Source organism: Saccostrea echinata, unplaced genomic scaffold (assembly GCF_033153115.1).
Source record: "Saccostrea echinata isolate AGI-Se365-2 ecotype Australia unplaced genomic scaffold, CSIRO_AGI_Sech_v1 ptg000054l, whole genome shotgun sequence".
In the NCBI taxonomy this organism is placed as follows: Eukaryota; Metazoa; Mollusca; class Bivalvia; order Ostreida; family Ostreidae; genus Saccostrea; species Saccostrea echinata.
The window spans coordinates 61,039,680-61,065,777 of record NW_026889803.1 but is presented as its reverse complement, the minus strand read 5'-3'; the positions used below and the strand labels follow the sequence as shown (position 1 = coordinate 61,065,777).

General features: G+C 33.8%; 2 protein-coding genes across 2 annotated transcripts; one reads left to right on the top strand and one right to left on the bottom strand.

Annotated features, from left to right (window-relative positions):
- The first annotated feature begins 1,305 nt into the window (after nt 1-1,305).
- Nucleotides 1,306-18,893, top strand: LOC133172682 (uncharacterized). The gene is made up of 19 exons (XM_061307632.1): nt 1,306-1,582; nt 4,731-4,853; nt 5,352-5,463; nt 5,775-5,897; nt 6,084-6,210; nt 6,731-6,904; nt 9,361-9,444; nt 9,549-9,677; nt 10,595-10,710; nt 11,322-11,474; nt 11,554-11,645; nt 11,962-12,042; nt 12,156-12,288; nt 12,568-12,698; nt 13,091-13,197; nt 13,597-13,699; nt 15,004-15,137; nt 15,734-15,911; nt 16,448-18,893. The coding sequence occupies exons 1-19, from the start codon at nt 1,418-1,420 to the stop codon at nt 16,571-16,573; spliced, it is 2,391 nt and encodes a 796-aa protein (XP_061163616.1). The 5' UTR covers nt 1,306-1,417; the 3' UTR covers nt 16,574-18,893.
- Nucleotides 18,894-20,480: 1,587 nt separating this feature from the next.
- Nucleotides 20,481-25,802, bottom strand: LOC133171521 (serine/threonine-protein phosphatase alpha-2 isoform). The gene is made up of 7 exons (XM_061306284.1): nt 25,614-25,802; nt 24,152-24,283; nt 23,301-23,531; nt 22,357-22,461; nt 21,905-22,128; nt 21,567-21,701; nt 20,481-21,424 (listed from the first exon to the last, which is right to left on the bottom strand). The coding sequence occupies exons 1-7, from the start codon at nt 25,666-25,668 to the stop codon at nt 21,320-21,322; spliced, it is 987 nt and encodes a 328-aa protein (XP_061162268.1). The 5' UTR covers nt 25,669-25,802; the 3' UTR covers nt 20,481-21,319.
- Nucleotides 25,803-26,098: the final 296 nt, after the last annotated feature.

Below are 26,098 nucleotides of genomic sequence, written 5' to 3'. Positions count from 1 at the left end.
ATACACACTGTACAACACTTGTAATAACACTAACATTTCTTCTTCTAAGATCTGATATCATCTGGTGCTATAGGCCAGGTACTTTTTCATATGAAATTAAACCGCATCTTAATAAATTTTCTTCTTGTCTGTATTATTAATGGTTTCTAAAAGATATTTTCAGTTTTTAACTGTAGACAATATTGCTAGAATGCAAAAAAGAGAGAAATTAAAAGTTTTTTTTAATCAAATATAAAAGCAACATCATGCTACATACTTAAATCTCAGGTGAATGTACACTCTAGACTTATCATTTAAAGGTGTGCAAGAACAGCTGCTGTGGATCCAGTTGGCTGATTCTCCTTTGTTATCTGGTTTCATACATGAAAAGTAATTTGTTTATAATAGCCATACCTTGTTTGGTTTATATATATTTTTAAATTCTAACCAAGATAAAATAGCCTACAGATATTTGTGCATATCATATATATATAGATATCAATTAAATGCATCATTTCATTCTAGTTCAAGTTGAATCATACTTTAGTTTCACCATAATTCTTAAGTTTTAAATAATTCACTAAATAAAGACCAAATTCTCACTTGCATTCACGAAATCACAGACCCAAGCCAAGAATGGGTAAGGGGGGGGGGGGTAGAAATGGGGAGGGGGAGGGGGGTCATAATGTTGAAAATGAGGTCTCCTTATCGGGTCACCATCAAACTCCCCCTAAACTTATAATTAAGTAATGGATTTTTATGGAACATTTTACAATATTTTACAAACTCAAAAGTTTTCACCAATAGAGAATAAAAAGAGAGCATTTCTGAAGCCCTTTTTCTGTGGGGTTTTTTCCATAATTTTTTTTATCGATATTTGTAGTTTCCTTAGAAAGCTATTATAATTCTTTAATTTAAATAGAAAGTTCAATTTCTTTAAATTCTTTACAGATTTGCATATGAATGTAGTCATCACTCACCTGTTCGCACCTTAGACTTCGGTATTGATTAGCTTCGCAACAATTTGCTAGTGCCCGCTTCTCGTTTTGTGAACCAATAAATATTGTTAACCTTGTCGTTTAATGGTGACGCGTCATATAATGAAACTCGATAAACTAAATGAAGATATATAAAGAATTCAAATAATTTTATTTCAATAATAAAATTACTTAATGATGATGAAAGGTATTAAAGCACAATGGCGTGTCATAATTTTACGAATCATCAGAAGTACGTATGACCAAAAGGTAAACTGGTCGTCATGAAAGTGAAACCAATTTATATCATTTAGTGATTTACGCTGCCAAATATATACTCTCTGATTTCAGTATTTTACATTAGATTTGTGTAATTTGGAAGTGACGATAGTCTCTCGATCAAATGTAGAATGTTTAAGGACATACAACATCACTGTTTCCGTTTGTAGTAACAAGGGAAAATGGCAGGTCAAACATCACGAGAATTTGTTAGTGTTCTCATCCCAAGGAAAAGGGATTCAAGACTTTTACTTACAACCCTAGATGGGAAGGGGCTATGGATGCCAACAGCACTTCGCCATGATGTAGAAACCTTTCAGAGTGTCGCAAATAAATTAATAACAGAGGTACATTTTTCTGTTGAAATATATTTCCCATTTCTTATCCACACATCCATTCAGTATATACATATTCTAAAAATAATGACGCCATAATAATTAAGGGAAAGGTTAACTTTGTTGCATGCTGATCACCACAGAATTCCAGTAAAGAGAATACTGCCAAATCAGATTTTTACAAAGAGAAAGAAACAAATTGTTTACAGTCTCACCTTCGACTTAGTGTATATCACCACAAGAGTTCGCAATTTTATCAATAATGTCAATAGAAATCACTCGATTGACCAAGCCATGAGCTATGCATTAGCGTAGAAAACAGGAATGCAACATGTTTTTGAGAAATCAACCAATTTGTTTTTACCCACAGCTTATTCAATACAACTCGTCAGCATTCACTTCAAACAACATTTCTCTACTAAAATTTGCTTTCTAACCCTTCTCAAATGCTGTCAATACCCACTTTCTTCGATTTCATGTAAACATTTGTTTTACGGAGAAGCCATTGCATGACGGCACATCGATACCATCTGTGGCATCTGACACCTAAAGACTGTAGCACCTATCACCGAGTATCTGTGACATTTGAATATGATTACATGTATTATTATTGTTTATAATAAAGACTGTGGAGTGGGACGTTATACCTTAGGCCATAATAAAAAAAATTCCTAGATTCTCATCCCCGCCCGCCCTAATTTTTTAACCCCAGGGATTTTTTTACCCCTTGATTCCAGGGGCCGGGGCCGTCAAGATTGGGAAAAATAGCGATATTTGGTTGAAATTGGGAAAAATATCTTCATACAAATAAATAGGAAAAAACAAGCAAAAGTCAAATATTTAATAATTTTTCTTATTTTTTATAGTATGAAGCTGGCCTAAACCAGCTTTAGTGATATGAAATAATAGCAGCTGTTGAAGTTCAGAAGCTTAAAAATGGCAAAGCCGCAGGGTATGATAATATTGTAAATGAACATATTTACACTGATTTATACATTGTCATCTTTTTTACCTTTATGTAAGAAGTTCTTTAAAATAACATTTGATAGTGGGTTTGTTCCAGATGAGTGGTTAATAGGTATTGTTTGACCAATTTATAAGAATAAGAGCGATTCAACCCAGCCTGAAAATTACCGTCCAAGGCAAACTGGAGAGACTGACATGATGCACGTTTATTTTTTAGATAACGATCCCGACTTCAATTTTTAAACATCAATCCTGCTTTAAAAAGTATGCATGCAAACATCCATAGTATTCTGAATAACTTCTCAGAAGTCCTCGGATGGCTCGTACATCGCACATAGAGAACATAAACACCTTTTTGTCATTATTTTATTTTAATAATTTACAACTTAATACTTTTTTCATATTGGGAATTTTTAGGTATGATTTTGGGAAAAACATGCACTTTTCAGCATTGGGAATGGGGCCGAATTTCAGCCCCAGAGAGACCCTAAAAAAATCCCTGAACCCCGCCTCAATTTTTTTTTATTTCTGTTTTTCTTTGTCTTGATTCTGATCGGGATCGGTATATATTCAACTACCATTCAACTTTTGTTTTGAATCCTTCGAATGTTGGCATGAATTTGACAGCTGACAAGATGTTATTGCTGTAATATGTATTAAACAGCCCATTAAACAGGGATCATTGGTTATGAAAGATTGGTGATGATGAGTAGTAAGAGATATGCATTTATTTAGGCATTGAAGATAAATCTGCACCGAATGATTAGGTCGAACACAAAATCTGCACGATGGAAAAAATAAAATATATAAAATCCGCCCGCCCACCTCAATTTTTCAAAAAGTTGGGATGAGAATCTAGGAATTTTTTTATTATGGCCCTATCTGTATATTGTATTAAATATATACTTATCAATTTAATAAATGTATTTTTATTGATTGCATGCACTTGTTTTATTTAAATTTACTTTGAACAGTGTACAGGTACCTTAGAACCCAATTGTTGTAACATGCCTCTACTACTTCATCTACATGCCAACTACCAACTACTTACATCTACATGCACAAACAAACATGTTACAATTTGTGGCAGCAAATTTATATATTACCGGTACTTTAAAATCTGAAATATCACAATACAAAAGTACTTTCAGAGTTTTAAATGGTCAAGTAAACTTTTAAATAGTAGATAAATGAAAATGGGGAAAAAATACTGTATCTTTGTACAACAAATAATTTTCAAAGACTAAGAGAGGCCAATGCAAGGGGGAATGGAAAATATTAACTAATAGTACTCTATTGCTTTGTTTAGTCCGCATATGGGGGAAAGTACAGGCAAATGAATAGATAAACTTTAAGAGTACTAAATTAATATTTTGCTGATCTCTGATCATCGTATTTCTCTTGCTTTTGGGCAACATACTTATGTGTACTTACTACATGTAAAGCAGGCTACGTATTGTAACGGCTGTGGCAAGGACAGTGATGCACTAATTCATGAATACCGCTAAGAATTCATTAATAATGTAATACACAGCACGAGTGTATGTAGCGTTAATTCATGATTACCCAAACAACTCCATACCCAGTGATTGCGCTTAATTTTAAATACATCAATTTATGTACATACAGTGTAGCTTTATTTATCAGCTTATTTTGTTTTAATCTATGGATTATTACATTATACTCAGGTGACCATTAAGGCCCTTGGGCCTCTTGTTTTATTTTTATTATTTATAAAGCATGTTTGGATGCTAAGACTGGTATTTTAGTCTCCTTGGGCCCGTTTTACAAAAGAACTTACGACTAGGACCAAAATTTAATTCTGCTTATTACTTCCTATTTTACAATTATTTGAAAACAGTTATAATCTTTTTAAAAAGAACCTAACAGTATATTTTTATGCTAGCAATTTCAAACAGAATCATCACTCTTACAAAATTTTACATTCAACTAAATTTTTTGGTCTTAGTCATAATTTCTTTTGTAAAATGGGCCCCTTATTCCAATATGTGTCATGCAATAAAAAAAATCATGATGTACCGGTATACCGATGAAATTGTGCATCCCTAAATTAACCTGAGATCATTCAAGACATAGCTAATGTTTTTGAATGTTAAAGATGGAGTTGCCAAATGTTTGATCATTGTAGAATCCTATATGTGTATTTTAGTTGTTGCAATATCCTTATTGTTAGGTCACTGGCCAGGAGCTAGCTCCATGTAAAGGGATCATCAAGATGATTTTCTACCATTTCACCTCCAGTCCCACTGCCACACACATTGTTTTCCTGACTCAGCCTGTAGAGGACTGCGACACGGTAAACAAAGCATCTAAAAACCTGTGGCCCTAAACTTTGTATCTACATAAATCTCCTCCCATGATCACCATGATCAAAGTGAAAATTAATAGCATATTAAAAAAAAAAAATAAGGTACATTCTTAAAGAGGAGCAAATATCAATACTCTTTTAAAATTAAAATAAACAAATTAATGATTACAGAATTATTAGTTATCATAGTCATGAGGATGAAGAAACATTTAAGAATAAAGTTTGTATTTTTTTCTGATATAAAATGCATTATTTGCATAGATAATATAAATTTAAAGACAAAATATATCACAAACACTTTGTGAGAATGCGGCAGTAGATTTATTTTGTTGACTGGTTTCGACCAGAGATGGTCATCATCAGAAGCAGTTATAGAAAAATTTTTAAAGGATCTGAAAAACATTTTCTAAAGAAGCTACAGGTTTTTGTTGACACCTTTTGTATACTGTGGAGGAGATCACGTTACTAGCTTTGATTTTGATGTAGTGTTGTGATGATGCTGTCTGGTGTAATGTGGAAGAGATGGAACAACAGACTCATGCAGATCCAGGACTCCTAGGACTGGAGCCAATCAATCTGGCTAAACACCTCAATAATGGTTAGTTAAACCTATCATCAGTAGGCTTAACACATCAATAATGGTTAGTTATACCTATCCTCAATAGGCTTAACACCTCAATAATGGTTAGTTATACCTATCTTCAATAGGCTTAACACCTCAATAATGGTTAGTTATACCAGATACCAGGGAGATCTTGTTTAGTTGATGAAACAAGGATATCAACAGTCTTGTTTAAAGTTCTATGGCCGAAACAATGACCTTGTCAGCAAACACAATCTATGATTAAGTCAGTGTAGTATGATGATATAACATGGGTAAAATATTTCCCCTTTTAATTTTTTTTTCAGCATCTTTGACAATGAACGTATTAAGTGAAATGAGAGCAGAATACATTGACACAGATAAAGAGGATACGTCACAGCTTTCTGCTCAGGAGGCTGTGGTCAAGTCGGCCAAACTCGGCAAGAAAGGTTTGTAATATGAGTCAAAAAGAAATTTATAAAAACTTGGCAAGAAGCCCAGTGAAAATTAACACCTCAAAATTCCCTAATGATCACTTCTGATGAAAAACTCTCCATGATTTACTGGAGTAGGTGAAGTATGTTGAAATGTCAAAATAATTCCTTTTTTTTTTCTTTTTTTTTTTTTTTTTGAAGAGCAAGACCTTCTGTATCAAGAGTTTATGGATTGGTGTCTACCGTGTTCTATGATGAACAAAACTGTATTCAAGGAGTACATTGTACACAAAGGGGCAAAAGAAGAGCAAGTGGATGCCCTGTTTAGGTAAAAAACAATACATTAATTCATTGTACACAATGGGGCAAAAAAAGGATCAAGTAAACGCCCTCTTTAGGGGCGAAAGAGGATCAGTTAGATACTCTGTTTAAGTAAGAATCATACACTATGGGGCAATTGAGGATTAAGTAGATGCCCTGTTTAGGGGCAAAAGAGGATCAAGTATATGCCCTGTGTAGAGGCAAATGGGGACCAAGAAGGTGTCCTGTTTAGGTAATTCATTGTGCTCTAGGGAATAAGAGGAATATGCCCTGTTTAGGTAAAAAAAAAAAAAAATCAGTTATCAATATAAACTGTTTATTCACAAGACTTGATGCTCTAAATCCTTTTAACTATGAATACAAAAATGACTTGGAGTATATTATATAATGTTTTGCAATACATTTAGTTATATATAATTTCAAGAATAAACAATTTCTTCTTTTAATATTGTTTAACTTTGCTTTCATGACAAGCTGTTAATTTTTCAATGTTTGATACAACATTAAGAATTCATTGCTAATTTTAGGTCTTTTGATATGCATAAGAAGAGGATTCTACAGTTTAAAGATGTCCTAGTTGGCCTGGCAGCCCTCGAACCCTCTACACAACATGGTGGAATGCCAGCAGAAATGAGATGTCGATATATCTTCAGGTTTTATGATCACAACGTAGATGGTTTCCTGCAATTTGAGGAATTTAAGTATGTTGATGATTTTCTAAATTGGTTTCAAAGTCTCAAGAATTGTGGCTTTCCAAAAGTTGGTTTGAGGGCTGGTTGGTAGACCAATAAATTCCAACCAATATCTTGAAAAGCCTTTGCTTGATAGTCATTATGGTCGTTCAAATAATTTGGAAAAAATGGGGCATAAGTAGACAATATTAAGATGAGAATGGAAATTCTGTTGATTTTTAAAATATCAATGAATGAATTTGCCTTGTTTTTTTTAATAAAAGAAAAGTTAATGTGTTTAATAATTTCATAATGTTTCTTCCCTTGTATTTCTTTTTCATTTCTTTTAATTTGAACAAAACATTTTTCAATAGACTTCATCAAGGTGCACACACATGTACATGTATATCTATGAAATTTTTACTGATTGTAGAAAGTGTTGGCATTGTAAATCAGGAATAAAATATGAAAATTTATTGTAAATGATGGACTTATCTAATATTTTAAAGCACGCCCCCTCTTCTAGTTTAGTTTGGATTTTAATAAAGTTCTGTACAAATTCAAAAAACATTAGACCACATGATTCTGTAAAAAAAAAAATGCATCTTCAGTCCAATTGTTGCCTTTGTTTTCGCTATGATAAGTACAATCCAGTTGAGCATCAGTCTCATTGGAGATACCTGGTGTATATCTGTATATCTGGTCTAGCAAACTTGTGTACATATGTTTTCCTACATGTACCTTATCAAAGTTCACTAAAAATATATACTTTACATGAAATATAATGAAAATTGAAATGGCTAATCTCTAAATTGTTTAACATAAGGGCTATTCCAGGAAAAAATGTACGGGAGGGTTGGACGGCACTTCATATATTTTTGTATGGGTAGTGGGTCTGGAGCAATTAAATTTGTATGGGTGGTTGTCCTCACTCGATATATTTTTAGATGGGTGGTTGTATTTACCCTCACAAATAATCAAGTGCAAAGTACTTCTTTCCTCTCATTTTGTATAAATCGGTAAATACTGATATTTTCGTCCTAAACAGTTGTAAAGTGTTGTTTACATTGAAAGTGAAAGTAGAATCGAACAAAACGGAAACAAGGGCAGATAACTATAAAAGCATGTGCAACTGTGACTGCAATGACAGTTGGGGATTGGAAAACGGATTAGTTGTGCTTTGGACTCCCTGATCCAGTTTCTTTTCACCAGTTTAATCAAACATGATTACATTGGTAAATTAAATTATATTAGAAACAATCAGAAAGATCGTTTTATTTTTAAACCGAAAGTAGAAAAAACGTATCTGATAATGAACGTTTTAGAGCATGACTACGGAGTTTGCAAGTCAAATATTTTACTTTATACCACATACAGAGTAAAAGGAAGATGAGATATGAGTTTGAAAACAATATGAAATATATTTATATGTCAAAAACATGCCAGTCCTTAACCATGTTAACCTGTTAAGTGTTAACTTGTTGAACTTGTATGCACCAATGGTCTAAGTTGTTAGATGGGATTTAGAATTCATTAAGTATATTTTTTTAATCAAAGTTTTCACTTCACAGACACTGCCTACAGAAGTCAGAAATTTAGTCCCCCTCCCCCCCCCCCCCCCCCCCACCACCACCACCACCAAAAAAAAAAAAAAGCAGGAATCATTTTGTTATGAACAAGGTGAACAACAATTGTTAAGGATAGCTAGGATATAATTTACAATATTAATTTTAATTAATTGTAAGAATGTCATTTCTACTAGTACATGTGTATACATACTTGTAAAAGCTTTACCTAAGCTTTACAGACTACAAAGTCGTGCATCAGAACAGATATACAAATCACTATAATAAAGGCTTTCAGTGGTGTGTATCATAGGCTTAAAGGAACATATTTTTTTAAGCTGTAGCAGGAACATGGGGAACTGTTTTACAAAAAAACTTATTACTAAGACTAAAAACTTTAGCTGTTCATAAAATCTTACAAAACTTATGTTTCTGTTAAAAATTGTTCGCATAAAACCATCTTATTTTTTTTCAAAAAGATTTAAAACATTTTTAAAGTAATGCAAAAAAGAAATTTATTTGCATAATAACATTTTGATCTTAGTCATAAGTTCTTTTGTAAAACAGGCCCTGGTTGGATAGATGTCAAAACCCAACACTCATTCGAAGTCAGATAAATTACAATACCTGAAAAAAGTACATAAAATTTTATTGCATATATATGTGTGACACAATTTTTTTTTTTTTAAATTTAGATGGGTGGTTGTATCAAAAGCAATTTTAAATTGATGGGGGGTGGGGTAGAAGGTAATTAAAAATGTATGGGTGGTGGGGTAAAAATAAAAGTGCCTTCCAACCCCCCCATACAATTTTTCCTGGAATAGCCCTAACTATTTTCTAAATTGTTTAACATAGCTAATCTCTAAATAATATACTGTAGATAGAAAATGGTTTAAGGTAGTTACCCTCTATTTTTCTAAGATGTATGGTTAGAGACATACGTAAAATCAAAGGATTATCTCTGGATGAAGAAGCAGTTAATGAAGATGCTCAGAAAAGTGCCAAGTGAGTGTTTCAATGTGTGCCCATAATATCTCATTTAAAAAATGCAGTTGAAATTGCCCAAACTTGACTCTAATGATGGCGATGTGAAATCTGTCTATGTATAGGTTGTTTGGAAATGAAACGAAGAACAAGCTCCCTCTAGGAGAATTTTTGACAGCTGTAGGACAACTAAAATTCAGAGGAACATCTGTATTATTCAGATTACCCCAGTCCTGTGTGACAGGACTTAAAGGGTGAGTATTGTACTATTCAGATTACCCCAGTCCTGTGTGACTGTGTGACAGGACTTAAAGGGTGAGTATTGTACTATTCAGATTACCCCAGTCCTGTGTGACAGGACTTAAAGGGTGAGTATTGTACTATTCAGATTACCCCAGTCCTGTGTGACTGTGTGACAGGACTTAAAGGGTGAGTATTGTACTATAATTCAGATTACCCTAGTCATGTTTGACAGGACTTAAAGGATGAGTAATGTAGATCTACAGTTCAGATAACTTCAGTCAAGTGTGACTGTGACACTGACTTAATCTGTAGAATAAAATCTGTAGAAGATGATTTTTAAATTACCCCATCTGATTTTCATTATTTCTCCATTATCTCCCCCTGGAAGACAGTGTTGCCCTTCATTTGAACAAACCCCAGTCCCCTTCACCCAAGAATACTCTGTGCCAAGTTTGATTGAAATTGGCCCAGTGGATCTGGAGAAGATGAAATTGTAAAAAGTTTACAATAATGACAATGACAACTAGAACAGCAGAGAACTGACAAATTTCAGAAAAGTTCACTTGAGCCTTCAGCTCAGGTGAGCTAAAAGCGAGTATAGGAGAGGGGTGGGGGATGTATATAAATGAAATTCTATGGAATGACTTTTACCCTACACATGAATGATAGGTGATATATTGTAATTGTTAAAGTTGAGAATATAGCTAAAATTTTGAAGGACATGTGTTCAGTATACTAAGGGTGTCATTCCTGTTCAGCTCTTACTGGATGAGTGTTGTGTCTAAATAAAAAAAAGAGTTCTGCTCTATTAAGTAACAAGGTGTACCATGTGATATCTACAGAGTTTAAGTTTATTTCATGCAATATACTAGTGTTTGATTTCATCAAAGGAGTTTAGAGTGATACTGATCTTAGTACATCATTGTAGGAATGAGAACCATTTAAATCACACTGGGGAGACAATGGAACCACCTTTAAAAAGATGTCGTCCCAAACTTCTGGATTCTGTCAAATCATCCCCACCAAGAAAATTAAATGCTACAGGTAAATCTCAGTTTAAAAACAAGTGACTAGAAAACTAAAAAAACAATTTCCACTGTCTTCTTTTAGTACTGTTTGAGAGAACTCTTGCTATTCTGGAGATAATTTATGCTTTGAGAAGTGGTGTTTCTGAGAGCTAAGGATCAAAGACAGAGTGTTATATTGGGCATTGAGCTTTCCAAACACTTAAAGAAAAAAAAATCAATCACCATAGTAATTCCACTTATTGGCTTTTTTTCTCTCAAAAATATACGGTGTTGCTTGTATATATATAGACTCAGATTTAATCTTCAACCCTTCCCATCAGCAATGAAGTTGTCCATCCATTATTAGAGATAGGGACACATCTGAGTAAATAGGGACACACAGTAGTTTACCTATATAATCTATGCAAAATCATGCATGGTTAGAACATGATAAATATGTTTTCTCTGCACATGTTTTTCTAGTCTTGAAACTATAAGAAGTTTTAAAAATTACTTATAAAGCAAAATGTTTTTTTTACTAACTTGAAGATTTCATGAAGTCTTGGAGTTAACAATCATGTACATGCATACAGGAGTTGTAAACTTTTGTTATTAAACGGATTAGTCTATATCAATATGTTTTGACAGATACAGAAATGGAAGTGTTCAAGCTTCCTGAAGGTCGTCCATTATCTGCAGGGAGATTCCACCACCAGATCAGATATGAACTTGCCACACACACAGTCAAAGTACGACGGACAGGGGTCTTATCAGATGTCATCAAACTCTGGGATTTACAAGGTATAATGCATAGTCAGAATTATTCTGTGAGTTGAAAAAATAGTACTGTATTTTTTTCTGATGTGTGTTTCTTCTTCAGGAACCCCAGCTGTGACTGAGAGTGCAGCTTGTCATCTAGAGGGAGACATTTCACGATTTCAGAGGATGCCTTCAATAGACTCATTTAATGCAGTAAGTGTATTTCAAAATGGAGATGAATTTGGAAAGTAAACCTTAAAGCAAAATGTGCAAAAGAGACTGTTAAGCCAACTTCTAAGTCAGCAACATAAAGTCCTATACGAGATTGTTAAGGCAACTTCTAAGTCAGCAACATAAAGTCCTATATGAGATTACTAAGACAACTTCTAAGTCAGCAATATAAAGTCCTATACAGCATTGTTAAGGCAACTTCTAAGTCAGCAACATAAAGTCCTATACTGTTCTGAAGAAAAAAAAATTTCATGAATGAATGATTTACATATACTTTATATGCCTATTTATTTAACAGAGATCTCACCCTAATGAAATGTTGACTGGTCTGAGGTATTTTGAGAGAGCGATCAAGGGAGATAATGGAGGGCCAGCAAAGGTTGTGATAAATAGATAATAATCAACTTGTTTACTGTCCCTTTAGATACACATTTCAAAAGTAATCTTTCTTGTACATAAACATAAAATTGATTGGTCTTGTTTTTTGTGCAGCCTGGATTTGACTGGGGACAGGTGGACACCAATGCTCTCGCTAAATGTCTGCTGACCTTGTGTCGTGAACTGAAGGACTCACTGTGTCTGGAACCACGATTAGTAAAGCTTAAATCTCCGGTCTACATTCTTGGTAAAATTTACTTCTATATTTACAGTAATATTTATGTTTTGCAACAAGTCATTAACACAAATAATATGATGAATGTAATGAAAGGTTTCCATAAATATTTTATCCATCTGATATAAACTGTGTCTGATTATAAACCGTATTTGTCTTTCTTTTTTTCTTTTTTTATAGCCTAGATGAATTTTTTTCTTTTTTTTTTTTTTTGAATAAATCTTAATTTGCATCATATTTCCCAGATTACAATGAAGGCAGATTTAAAATGTCATATACTTGTGTTTATAGGAGATATCCATGGGAACTACAGGGATTTGGTGTGTTTTGAGAAAGCATTATGGAGGATGGGACCATTGTTAACACCAGCCTCTTTCTTGTTTTTGGGGGACTACGTGGATCGAGGGGAATATGGAGTAGAGGTTAGAGATAAACCTGTCAGATGCAGTAATCAACATCATTTATAGTCTCATTTAATAGTTATTAGTTTTAATAGGGCAGGCCTTTCAAAATCTGCCAATACCCAGTACTTTTACCCAGCTGAAATCATGATTGTACCAGCCAAAATATTTGATGGAGAAAAATTTGATAACATATTTAATTAAAATTGCTTCAACAATACCTCCTATTTTTGTAAAAGTGCTGTCTGTTTCTAATCTTTTGATAGCCCTGATAGGGGGGGAAAAGTCAGATTCAGGTATTGGTCAAAGGTGAAAGATATGATGTTAAAGGCAATATCTAGAACTCTTGGTTTTCTTTATAATAACAGCAAAAATTCTGTGTAATAACCACTGACATCTTTTATTTTACCTAGGTAATTTCCTATTTGTTTGCCCAAAAGATGCTTGCACAGAACAAATTTTATCTCTTGAGAGGAAACCATGAACTCAGATCTGTACAGGAAATGTTCTCATTTAAAAAGTGAGTTCTAGCTATGTAGGTCATATTTCTCTTAAAATATGGCATAATGTTTAGTCCTGTTTTGTTTGAGAGTGAGTGTATAAATCTGTATTGAGTGTATAAATGAGTTCTGTATTATTGAGTGGGTGCAAGTCGTATCAACATTGTAAATTACAGTGAGTGTATAGATCTGTTTTGCTTACAGTGAGTGTATCTAGTGTATATATATCTGTTCTTTGTTACACAAGTGTATACATGTAAATTTACTCATGGTTACAACAAGTGTATAAATCTTATCTTTGTTACAGTGAGGGTTTATATCTGTTCTTTGTTACACAAGTGTATACATGTAAATCTACTCATGGTTACAAGTGTATATACGCATGGTTACAATAATTGTATAAATATTCTCTATTACAGTGAGTGTATACAGAAGTTTGGGGAGTCAGTGGGACTTCAGGTCTGGGAGGCAGTCAATGACTGTTTTGATGCCATGCCAATAGCAGCTACTGTGGATGATAAGGTTAATTCTTAAGACATTTAAGTTTTGTGATAAAGTATATTTTGGAAATGGGTTTCAAATTCTTAGTAATTGAACACATATTTCATATTCTGCAGTTACCACTCTATCTGTCCATGTATCTAGCCATATCTTTATATATATATATATATGCGTGTGTTATTGTCATATAATGCTCCAAATTTTGGCAACATATTAAACATATTGATTCTAAAGGACAAGGTATGGTAACAGCTGAATCTGGCCCCTTATATGATGTAAAAATCAGAACACAGTTAAAACTGTGATAGTTTGCAGTTAAGAACTTAAAATGATGCTTGTTTTAAAACCAGCACTAATTTTGATTCAAAGTTTACAAGGAGGCCACAAGAGGGTGCAAAAGTAGGACATTTTCCCGAATTTCCTCAATTCTGGTCGAATTCCATCAAATTTGAGAAACTTTTCACTTCAAGAAACATAGAGCACAAGCTTGCCTATCTGAGATTTTTATATATAAGATGCTTCTGATACTTGTGTATGAAATATATAAATTTGGCAGATAGGCAAGCTTGTGCTCTTTGTTTTCTGAACCAAAATCTGCTGTTAAATCAAGAAAAATTTGCATAAAAATGAGAAAATTTGGAAATTGACATATTTTCTGACCTTCCTGTGACCTCTGTGTATCCCATAACTTAGAACCAATACTCATTTTGTGGCAGAGGTGACAACAGGTTTTTAATTGATAAACTGTTGCAACATTCTAAAAGACACCCCAAACCAGGGGCCAAAAAGGGGTCTTAGCCTATCTTGTCCTTTGGTCTTGTATGTCAGCTGGATGTGGACTTGATAATGGGATAGATTTCTAGCTTTACAAGAATAATTAGCAAAGATAGGTGAAGGTCTGATGAAAACTTTGCTATTACAATGTACAAAGTGAGGATGATCACATGTACATGTAAATTAAGTTTTTAAAATTAATTATCTTACCTGCTGTAAAAGATTCAGAGCAGAGTCCTCATCTTTCACTTTGTACTACATAAGTACACATTTTTAAAGAGATTTTTTTTTTGTTTTATTTATAAATTTCCACATTCCTCCACATTTTTGTTATTCTTTTATTTTTTTAAAACATTTTCAGTACATATTGTATTGATCAATTTCCCCAACCTCAACCCTTACAGTATATCATTTGCCATGTTTACCAACTGGTGCATTTCCTAGTCATCAGCATTGGGTAGATTTTAAGAAAATTTACAGCTTTCAGAGTGGATTTCTGGTTGTAAGCTATGATTATAGTTCATTAAGTGGTGACTTACTGTTTTCTCTAGGTGTTTTGTGTTCATGGAGGGATACCCTGTTCTGACATTAATATTGAGAACATAAACAAGATTCCAGTGCCTTTGAAGGATCCAGAAATAGAGAGTCCCCTGGCCTGGGAGATCATGTGGAGTGACCCAGTCAGGTGAGTGAGACTGTACTGGCCTGGGAGATCATTGGAGTGACACTGTTAGGTGAGTAAGAATCCACTGGCCTGGGATATCATGTGGAGTGATCCTGTCAGGTGAGTAAGAATCAACTGGCTGGGAGATCATGTGGAATGACCCTGTCAGGTAAGAATCCACTGGCTGGGAGAACATGTGGAATGACCTATTCAAGTGAGTGGAATAGGGTTCACAGGCCTGTAAGATTCATGTGGAGTGACCCTGTCAGGTGAGTTGAGATTGAGAATCCTTAGCATAGAAGATTGTGTGGAAGACCCTGTCTGGTGAGTTAAAAATGAGAATTCAAAGCCTGGTGAGTTGAGATTGAGATCCTCTGCCCTGAGACATCATGTGAAGTGACCCTTTCAGGTGAGGACCTATTAGATCATGTGGAGTGACCCTGTCAGGTAAGTGGGATAGAGAGTGGGTTAGATCTTGTCTAAGATAATGGACATCTATATGTACACAGAGTTTTACTTCAGGTAATCATATTTTGCTGTAGTTGAATTTTGATAATTTGAAGTGTAAATTTTTTAGTGCAGAACAATTTCATATTTCATGTACATGTACATTGTAGCATGGATTTGATGACTCCAGATAATATCAAGGATTTAAATGAGCACAATGGATTTATTTACAACACAAGGCGGGGAACAGCATATTTCTTTAGCTGTGAGGCTCTAATGTCATTTTTGGACAAAAATGGCTTGTCTCATGTTATAAGAGCTCATGAGGTGCAGGAAAATGGCTTTCAGGTATGCAAGGATTATTTTACACATATATGTACAGGGTACAGTGTTGCCCTGTTAGAAAACTGCTGACAAAATTTGTAATTATTATGAATTTTAAAAATGATCTGTATTGTTGCATATGATATAAATTTTGTTTGTTCATTTGGTTTGGAATGTAAGGTTTCAAAGTTTTTTTTTTAAATATACAGGAGGACATTTCAGTAAAATAATGTTGATGCTCCTGTACACAAAGTAATAATATAAATTCTTTGTACCAAATAAAATGGATAATGTAATTACCAGTTTTATTCATTCTGTTACATCTATCTAAGTCGCAATTTTAATTTTTACATCAAAGTTAGTAAAATGTTTATTTAAGTTTGGGTAAATACTTATTCCTTGTTCATATTCGTCTTATGTTAGTCAGAGGAAGATCTATGCATTAATTTTTGTACACATGAACTTACGAGTTGTATTGTACAGTTACAACACAATGTCCTTATTACATTTTTGTGGTGGACCCAGTGTTTAATAAGCATTTATTTCTGTTTCTGAAAAAGGTTCAGCAGCAGGGTAGACTGATGACTGTGTTCTCTTCTTCTCATTACTGTGGTGGATCCAACGAGGCAGCATGTGTGCTGGCAGACAATTACAAGTTAAGGATGATACGGATAGACACCACATGACAGTTTCCCATAATTCCTTGTGTGATTTACAATCCCAGCATTCATTGTGCATCAAGTCCCCGATCTCAGTTAGCAGGCAGCTGTAGAAACATCTTGAAGGGAGGCGCAGAGAGGTGGGAACTTGGCCAATTCCACATGGCAGTGTATATTTTCCCTTGTGATAAGTGGGCTTCACATTCCTGTTATTTCTCAATAAACTGCTACATGTATTTTATATTTGTTTTGAAGTGATTGGTACAATTTGATTGTACGTTGATTCCTAACATATAAAGTATATTCAAATTTTTAAGTTGTAATACATGTAAAAAGTATTTTTGTTATTATATTGATCAATGTATTTTGTTTGATTTTGTGGACATTTTTCATTTGTTTTAAAGTACAGACAGAGTTGTACATAATGCAGATTGTTATGTTATTAAATATTTTGTGATTGAAAGATTCTCAAGTTATGGCCAAAACAGAGATTACTAGTCCTACATAATGAATTTTTTGTAATTGAAATCAGAACACAGTGGTACAGATATTGATCCCTCTGATGGCTGCATTTACCAAACAATATTTACATTTCTAATTGTTTTCTCTGTGATAACTCTTTAATAGTTAGCTGAGTTGATTCCTTGATATGTATGTCAATCTCGTGCGGCTGTCTTTGCGTCTGACGTCAGTGGGCAGAGACTATTGAAACAAGCATTCTGAGAGTATTGCATTAGCAATACTAGTCCCCTACCGGCAAGTGTAATCTGGTTCCGGTAAGAATTGAAAATGCCATAATTCCGTCAAAAATTAATGAAACGGGACGAAATGCAAACTTGATCTATAACTAATCAAGGTAAAGCCACATACCAAAAATCAGCTCAATATCTACAAGCGTTTAGAAGAAAATTGCGGAAAACCCATAAAAATTGAAAAGGCCGTAATTCCGTCAAAAATCAATGAAGCGGAACGAAATGCAAACTTGATCTGTAACTCATCAAGATACACTCACATACCAAAAATCAGCTCAATATCTGCAAGCGTTTAGGAAAAAAGTGCGGAAAACCAAGTGGGACAGACTGACAGACAGACAGAGGGACAGACAGACAGACGGACAGACAGACGGACGGACAGACTCAGAGGAAACCTATATTCCCCTCCGGACTCACCGATAGGGGACTAATTAACATGGAAGGCCTCATGTATTTTAAATCTATTAGACAGCATTTTTTATGCCCCCATGTCGAAGATTCAGGGGTATATAGTTTTTGCCCTGTCAGTCCGTCTGTTTGTCCGCAAAAATGTAACATTGCCCATAACTTTTGATTGGTTGCAGCTATGGCTATAATATTTCACATGTGTATTCCATGTGATTAGACCTTTCTTTGGGTACCATCATATTTGACCTTGGAGTTTGACCCAGTTTTACAAAATTTTACCAAACTTTAACCTTGACCTTAACTTTTGAACAGTTGGTGCTAGGGCTTTCATACTTCATATGTGTAATTCTTGTGACAAGACCATCCTTTTGATACCAACAACTTTGACCCTTTGACCTTGACCTACGAGTTTGACCTACTTTTGAAAAACTTTAACCTTGGCCATATCTTTTGAATGGTTGGTGCTAGGGCTTTCATATTTCACATGTGTATTTCTTGTGAGAAGGCCTTTCCTTGGGCACCATTAATTTTGACCATTTGACCTTGACTTTGATGTTTGACTTACTTTTGAAAAACTTTAACCTTTTCCATATCTTTTCAATGGTTGCTGCTAGGGCTTTCATATTCCACAGGTATATTCCTTGGGACACGACCTTACTTTGGGTACTGGCATATTTGATTTGCATTTGAGAAAGTTTAACCTTCCTATAAGTTGCCATATGGGGGCATCAGTGTTTCACAAACACATCTTGTTTATTTATTTTAACAATTCTGTTTTGCAAAGAAATGTAAATATAAGGAATCACTGTGTAGTTTGTTGGGTATGCCAGGGACATCAACAACAGTTGGAAATGTGGGATAATTTGCATAACGGGTGAAGCCCGTAATGCAGTTTATCCCAAGTTTCCAACTGTCGTTTATGCCCTGGCATACCCAACAAACTACACAGTCCTTAAATGACCTTTACATTGACTAAAAACTGAGCATTTCATGATGGTCAACATCTTAATATCTGATTTGGATATAATGTGTACTTAAGAAGGTATTGTACATGTAAATACATGTATCTTGAGTGTTTTACAATGTTTTATTAATTTTAACTTAAAGTGTCGTCCCATATGAAATTATCAATTTAATTTGTATAGGTCCAACAAAATGCTTCTTATATGTATGTTTTGTTTTTTACTTGTCTTAAATCATTAAAAAATGTAATTTTCTGACCTAGTTTGTGTTTTGTGAAAGGAAGCTCTGAATCATTGAGAAAAACAGGGGTTTAGAAGCAGTTTATATATATATATATATATATATATATATATATATATATATATATATATATGATAGGCTGCGATTAAAGTTCCTTTTAAGAGCAAATTTAAAACAGGGCAAATTCAAAAAACAGAGTATAATTTCTTAAACAGAATTGTAACTGGGAAAATTTAAAACGGGGCAAAATTGTTTGCTAGTGTGAAAGGGCGAAAATAACCCTGTATACAGTATTCAATTGAGGAATGTTGTTAAGTTTTTTGTTATTGGTGTGTAAATCACATAGACATGTCAAGCTAGTGTTTCATGAAAAATATGCCTATTTGCAAGTCTGTGTGATTTACACACCAATAATTCACTTAAAAACTAAAAAAACATTACATATATTTTACGTGTTTAAAAGCAGCAAAAATACACTCGGTGCTTGAATCTCTCACTGCCCTATATCGTTAATGTCTCTATGGCCTGACTGCATCATCACTTAAGCTCAAGTTTCTCTGTGTATGAGGGTTGTTAGAAAAGTTCCTGGACAAGTTCTATTGTGAGCGTGCTATTTGTATGAAACCAGAAAAACTGCAGATAAAAACTATACGTATTTTCCAATAAATATGCAAAGATTTGGTGTTTTCCAATGATCCCTAAAAAATGTCCAGCTATATTATTTGAATTACGGAGCATGTCACTTTTTCGCACTTTTACATAGACAATTTTGGAAATTAAAAATTGCACTGTTGTAGTGCATTAAAATTAATATTCACCTGTCACTACAATATCCATGAACATTATTTAGCAAAAATTTGAATTAAATTGCAGGGATTATTATGTGTGCAGACAGGGAAATGCCAAAAAGAGACTAAAATGTTTTAAAATGATGCTGGGGATTGCCTACACGTACCTAGGACCAAAGTGTTCAAAAGGTAGTGACTATGTAAGAATGGAAGGATTGACATTTTTGATGATCAACTGCGATTCCCCAAAACACCGCATATCGCACAGACGTTGCACTTATGGATTTTGCCTTGCTCTTATGGATTTTGCATTGTTTCCCTACATGATTGCTTAACTGCATAGACATTAATTTTAAGATCTTACAAATATCCAACACACCACAAGATGTTTTAGAAAACATATATCATTTTTCAAAGTACACAATAAATTTTCCATAGATCAATGTGTCTGTGAACTTTTCTAACAACCCTCATATTCGTTTATTTTTTGGAGAAATGACTATTCGGAAAATTAACACATTCCACCAGGAAAAAAAGGTACCTCTTTGAATTGGGAATGGGGCCCTTGAAACAGCCCCAATTATAGACAGTTGAGAGCCTGTCTCATACTTTACAAACCACCAGGACATACATGACTCTCACAATTAAGTCCAAGGTACATTCATTCAGTTTGGTATATATGCATTCAACATCCATCACAGAATATACATGCACCACTCTGGTTGCATAAGCCAACTGTAATTTCATTTTTTACGAACTAAGTAAAAAGTAAAAGAACCAAAGTAGAAAACATCGTTTATTTGTTCTTCCATCATTCTAATAAAAATTTTTCTTTCAACAGCAAAGTACATCCATACATGTTGCTTATACTGTAGGACATCATAATTAATACAGGGTGAATCTTACATTTCATGTAATTTGGCTAACCTTTGATTTCATTGTGGACTTGCTTATAATATAGACAGGTTATTCCAGGAATGCAGTAAAATTACCATGCAGTTAATACAATAAATATTGAGAAGAAAATTATTTACACATAGAATAAAATAATGATTTATATTCGGGATAAAAGTTACAAATGTGTACAGTTTTATCTACATGTACTGAGTACAACATCAACTTCACAAAGATCTCAGTTCAAAAAGACACAGCAGAGATGTGGACCTGTGAGAAAGCAGAAGAGCCCAAGCCCTCACTATAAAATATACTGAAATTCAACCATCTGTTCTCTCTTTCCAGGTCAACATTTCTGGCAGACTATTATTAACTTATATCATGTTCTATTGAGGGTTTGCTCCTAGCTCTACATATTACAAAACTTTACACTACACAAAGCTACAGTTATGCGAAATTTTAACCCTCAATTGTACAACACATGTATAATGTATAAACAGATGAATAATCCCCTATGTCTGGATTGCCAAGACAGAGCTTAAATCACAATGTATTCACCAATAATGACAACACAGTGTCGGTTTCACTGAACCGTTCCATGTAAATAAGCCAAGTTATGTTGCTGTCAGATGAGTAAGGTGAAATCATATGAATCTGTGATATGGTGTATACATTTCTGTGTGATGTCAGAGCTACACTAAAAACTTGATGCTGGAGGTCTCAATCCCCTAAATTTTCCCTTTGCCCTTGGCCTGGCCCCTCGGAGGGGTGACTGGTCGGCCTGCATTTAGTCCGCCATATGGAAATTTCTTTTTGTCTGCAGGTTTAAGTATCTACAAAGATTTAAACAATATTAAAGCTTAACTACGCATAAAAGCAAATATCTTGAATACTAAAACTGGAACTTCTTTAAACGTTTTTATACACTGCTTTATCACTGAACACTATTGACTTCCCACTTGGATTGGCAATTACCTGGAAAGAGCACATGAGTGTCTCATCCACACTCATCATAGCACCTGCATTGTCAAATTCACCACAGTAGTTTGGTGCAGAGAAAAGTGTGACAAGCTGTCTTTTTGCAAAGAATTCATATCCATCTTCTACCACCTATTAAAAGACAAGAGGTCAACTACATATATATCATAAATTCAAAATATTTACGTTTCCACAAAAGCTCTTATACAACATAAGTCTCCATCTTCATACCAGTTTCTGTAAGCACAAGTTTCAACCACTTCTGAAAACACACACTACTCTGTCATGTATACATCAGGCAATAATAAATAAAATTAAAAACATGAAAAGCATACCTGATGAGCTCTACAAATAAGGTCAAGGTCATGTTTGTGTAAGAATTTGGCAACAACTTCTGCTCCAAATGTGAAAGACACTCCTCTGTCATTTTCTCCCCATCCCATTGTCTCTTTATCAGGGTCAGACCATAACAAATCGCACAGAAGACCTTGGTCGGGAACATCTGTTGGTCTCATGATTCGTCGGATCTGTTCCATAGACTGCAAGTCTGGACTTAAACCTGTAGGTGAATGTGCAAGTCATTAAAATCTTAAAACTAGATCTGAAAAAATTGTACCAGACATGCTTTTTCAAAAGAATGACAGAATTGTGATTGGTCTTATCTTTAAATATACTTGCATACATTTACTCCTGATCTTATTTAATTTATTATACCATCATAATTTGGATGTTAGATGGACCAATGTTGAACTAAACTTTGCAAAGTTATCGACCACCTATCACTAACCTCCATGACAACAGAATATTTTTTCATCAATGATAGCTGCGATGGGTAAACAATTGAAGCAATCTGTGAATGTCTTCCACAACTTGATGTTGTATCGTCTTTTACCTAAAATCAATCAGAATTCATGAACATTAATTGTACAAACGACATTGAAACAAGAATAAGTGGTCCAACAGACACCACTCCAACATTTCACTTAATTAAATCAATTTGTGTGCTCTTGACATTATTAGGAGAAAAAAATCTGTTGCAAACATAATACGAAAATCATTTTATTGCCGTTTTCTTACAAAATCTACAAATGATTCAATAAGATGATGTTTTTCTACCTAGATTTTCAATGAATGCCAGTGTTTTTGCCTTGGTCTAGGATCACTGTAAAATACTCTTGTATTTTAGCTCATGTTCCAAGTGCACTTAATTTAAAATGTTTCTCTTACATTTTGCAATAGACCATTATTTTGCCCTCATTCCAGTACATGATATTTGGTTTAATACCCATTGCATATAAGTCCAGTAAAAAGACACTGTCCCAATTGAAAATTGACTCCTTCTTTTTTTTTTTTTAAAAAAAAAAAAAAAAACACCATGTAAAAATTCCAAAAGACAAGCAGGTCAAAGTTTTCAGCTTTTTTACCAGAGTTTAGATTATAATAGTTCATGAAGATGTGAATAGAGGATAAGCCTGCAATCTAACTTCTTTATTTTACAGTACCACATTATTCATGGAGGACCAATGTTCAAGGGGTCACCTTTACCCATGAATCCATATCCCCACAATACATACATACTATCTACCCACAAAATTATGTCCCCACAAACCAGTCAAATTTTGGGTGTCAATGAACATTGAACCCATGAGTTGAAATCATTCCACAATACACCAATTAAAATTTCTTATAAAAAGATAATGAAAAAAATGAAATAAATTAAATAAAACATACATTCATCATAAAACCCATAGATTCTGTTTATGCTTGCACATTCATGATTGCCCCTGAGAAGGAAGAAGTTTTCTGGGTATTTGATTTTGTAGGCCAAGAGTAGACATATTGTTTCCAGGGACTGTTTCCCTCTGTCGACATAATCCCCTAGGAACAGGTAGTTACTTTCTGGGGGGAATCCACCATACTCAAACAGACGTAGCAGGTCATAATACTGACCATGGATATCTCCTGTAAAAAAAAACCAAACAAATAGAAATACAGCAAAAAAAAATATATTATTTTATCAAAGCTGTTAAGATGAAAAAAAGTTCCATACTTTAAAGAGGCTTGTAAGTTGTAATCTCCTCTATATATCTTGCTTTATAGGGCTTATTAACCCATGCATCCAGGTTCAGTAAAAGAATGCTGTCCCAATTAAAATTTTACCCTTTTTCCCAAAATTAAGGTAAAAATTCCCAAATGATATGCACATTGAATTTTTCAGTGGATTTACATTAAAAAAATGAATTTTCAGACTTAAATGATTCATAAAATTGTGAATAGGGAATAGGCCTTTAATCTATAATTCTTTATTCAACAGTAAACCTTAATATCTCCAAATTTCGCCACTGTTTTTAGTTTACATTCCCAGATGAAGGGGTACAGGACCCTGTACCAAAAAGCATGAATTTTAGCCCTGCTTTAGAAAATATTCATAAGAATCTGATTTGCATTAACTCAAAAGGAAAAACCCTTGGTGTGAGACTAGATTTGATTGAAACAGAGAGAGAATCCAAAAAGTGGGTACCATCAAAAATTCACCTCTCACAACTATGTGTGTAAATTGCTTCATAAAAATCTTAACTTACCACAAATTTTCAGTGGTGCTTCCAACTCCAGCAAAATAGGCTGGCTTAGAAATATCTCCCGTGACTTCAAGCAAAGACCACGGATTTCTGACTCTGTCAGCTGAACATTCTTTCCTGGCCTTGATCCCCTAACTAAAGAGATAAAAATCATAAAATAGCTTAATGTTAGTGAATGAAATTGTGTTTCAAAGTCCAATGTACCACCAATCGAATACCTAAATATTATAAAAAAATATTTATACCATAACTGACAGAAACAATAAATAGACATTTAATACACAGGTCATGACTCTTTCAACATTTATATTTGATGATAACCTGCACTATAGTACCAATGTTTTGGTCAAGAGTACATGTAGATAACGCATGCACTGCAACTGAAAATAATCAGGTCCGGCACAATCTCTTGATTTAGCTATATAGCTTGATTTAGCTATATAGCTTTATTAAGCTATTCAGAATAGCTTAATTTAGCTATTTTATCACACTTTTTTCTTAAATGTTTTATTTTCTCAGCATGCACAAAAAGTCGCACCTTGGTGCAGTGATAATATTCAACCTTGAACTCTTCTGGAAATAAAGCATGTAAAAATCACTCATCAAATTGCGTCTCCTTAATAGACTTTGTACTCAAAGTTCTAAAAGTTTTGGGGCTATATAAAGCAATTGATACAGTTACTTCTTCATTGAAATTATAAAAGAGGCCAATTATGGTCAACAAGATAATGGATTGGTAATAATTCAGTACAATGAGAAGCAATCATACTTATCCATGCCTCAACGCACACAAAGTAGTGTACAGTTACTCAAACAATGGAAATTCATCTTTTGCTTAAAAGAACTCAAATGCTGCAATGTTAGAACTATCTTTGATTTCAGTTGTTGTTTTGATATCCCACAGTACATATATGAATAGTCTAATACTTGCGACTTTTTGTCTTTTTCTTACAAATTTTTTTTTCTGAAAAACTGCACATAAATAGCTTTATCAAGCTATTTTGAATAGCTTAATAAAGCTATATAGCTTTTTCAAGCTATATAGCTAAATCAAGAGATTGTGCTGGACCTGATAATCTTATGTCTGTTAATGACCGATTGGATTTTGGATTGTCATCAACTCAAATTAATAATAACGATAAATACTTGATATTAGTAACCAGCAAAATCAAATTATAAGAACTATTTTAATGAATGCTTAAACATTTACCAATTGTTTACAAAAACTATACCCTTGACCTAAGTAGTTTATCTCTGATCTCTAAACATATAGCTGTCATCGTAAAGCAAAAATGCGCAATTTCATAATGTGTAAAGATAATAAGCATTGCTAGATTTAAATATGATATATGAATTTTAATTTGTTTATCAATTTCCCATCTGACTTACAAGAAGCCTTCGCTTTAAACTTTTTAGCCGAAAAGACATATAGGGGATTGTTTGACATATCTAACAACAAACTTACCTTCCAATAACCTAGCTATAATACTGTCTATATTAAGTTTATCTGTGTCTGCCATAACAAGAATGCCTGAACTGCAATCTCAATATCCGAATCGTCTACTTTGAGCTCAAATAAACCAGATGATGGCGGATTTATTCAGGTTCCCCCCACTAATCAAAACAAGAAAGAAAATGGCGGACGTAACGAAGGATGTTTGTTAGATAAGTCGATCATGTTCTATTCGTGCAAGATATACTAATCGAGAGAGGGGGGTCGTCGATATGATAAAGAAAATGTACATAGGTGTGTATCAGTTCTTGAAGTATTTTAAAAGAAATAAAGTATGTACATGTTGTCTCAATGTGAAAAAACTCACTCTTTACTTTTTAAGCTGCTTTTAAATTGTTCAACCAGAGACAGGTTGGTTATATCTTGGTAAAACGTTCAAAATATTTCTTTAATTTTTTTCCAAGATTGATTGATTGATTGATTGATTTTATTTTATT

Bases quoted from the DNA above. Each gene is read 5' to 3' on its own strand.
- LOC133171521 (XM_061306284.1), bottom strand. From the start codon at position 25,668: ATGGCAGACACAGATAAACTTAATATAGACAGTATTATAGCTAGGTTA. The intron at 24,284-25,613 runs GTAAGTTTGTTG...TTATCTCTTTAG, and splicing joins TATAGCTAGGTTATTGGAAG to TTAGGGGATCAAGGCCAGGA. The intron at 21,702-21,904 runs GTATGCTTTTCA...GTCTTTTAATAG, and splicing joins TTATTTGTAGAGCTCATCAG to GTGGTAGAAGATGGATATGA.
- LOC133172682 (XM_061307632.1), top strand. From the start codon at position 1,418: ATGGCAGGTCAAACATCACGAGAATTTGTTAGTGTTCTCATCCCAAGG. The intron at 4,854-5,351 runs GTAAACAAAGCA...ATTTTGATGTAG, and splicing joins CTGTAGAGGACTGCGACACG to TGTTGTGATGATGCTGTCTG. The intron at 6,211-6,730 runs GTAAAAAACAAT...TGCTAATTTTAG, and splicing joins CAAGTGGATGCCCTGTTTAG to GTCTTTTGATATGCATAAGA.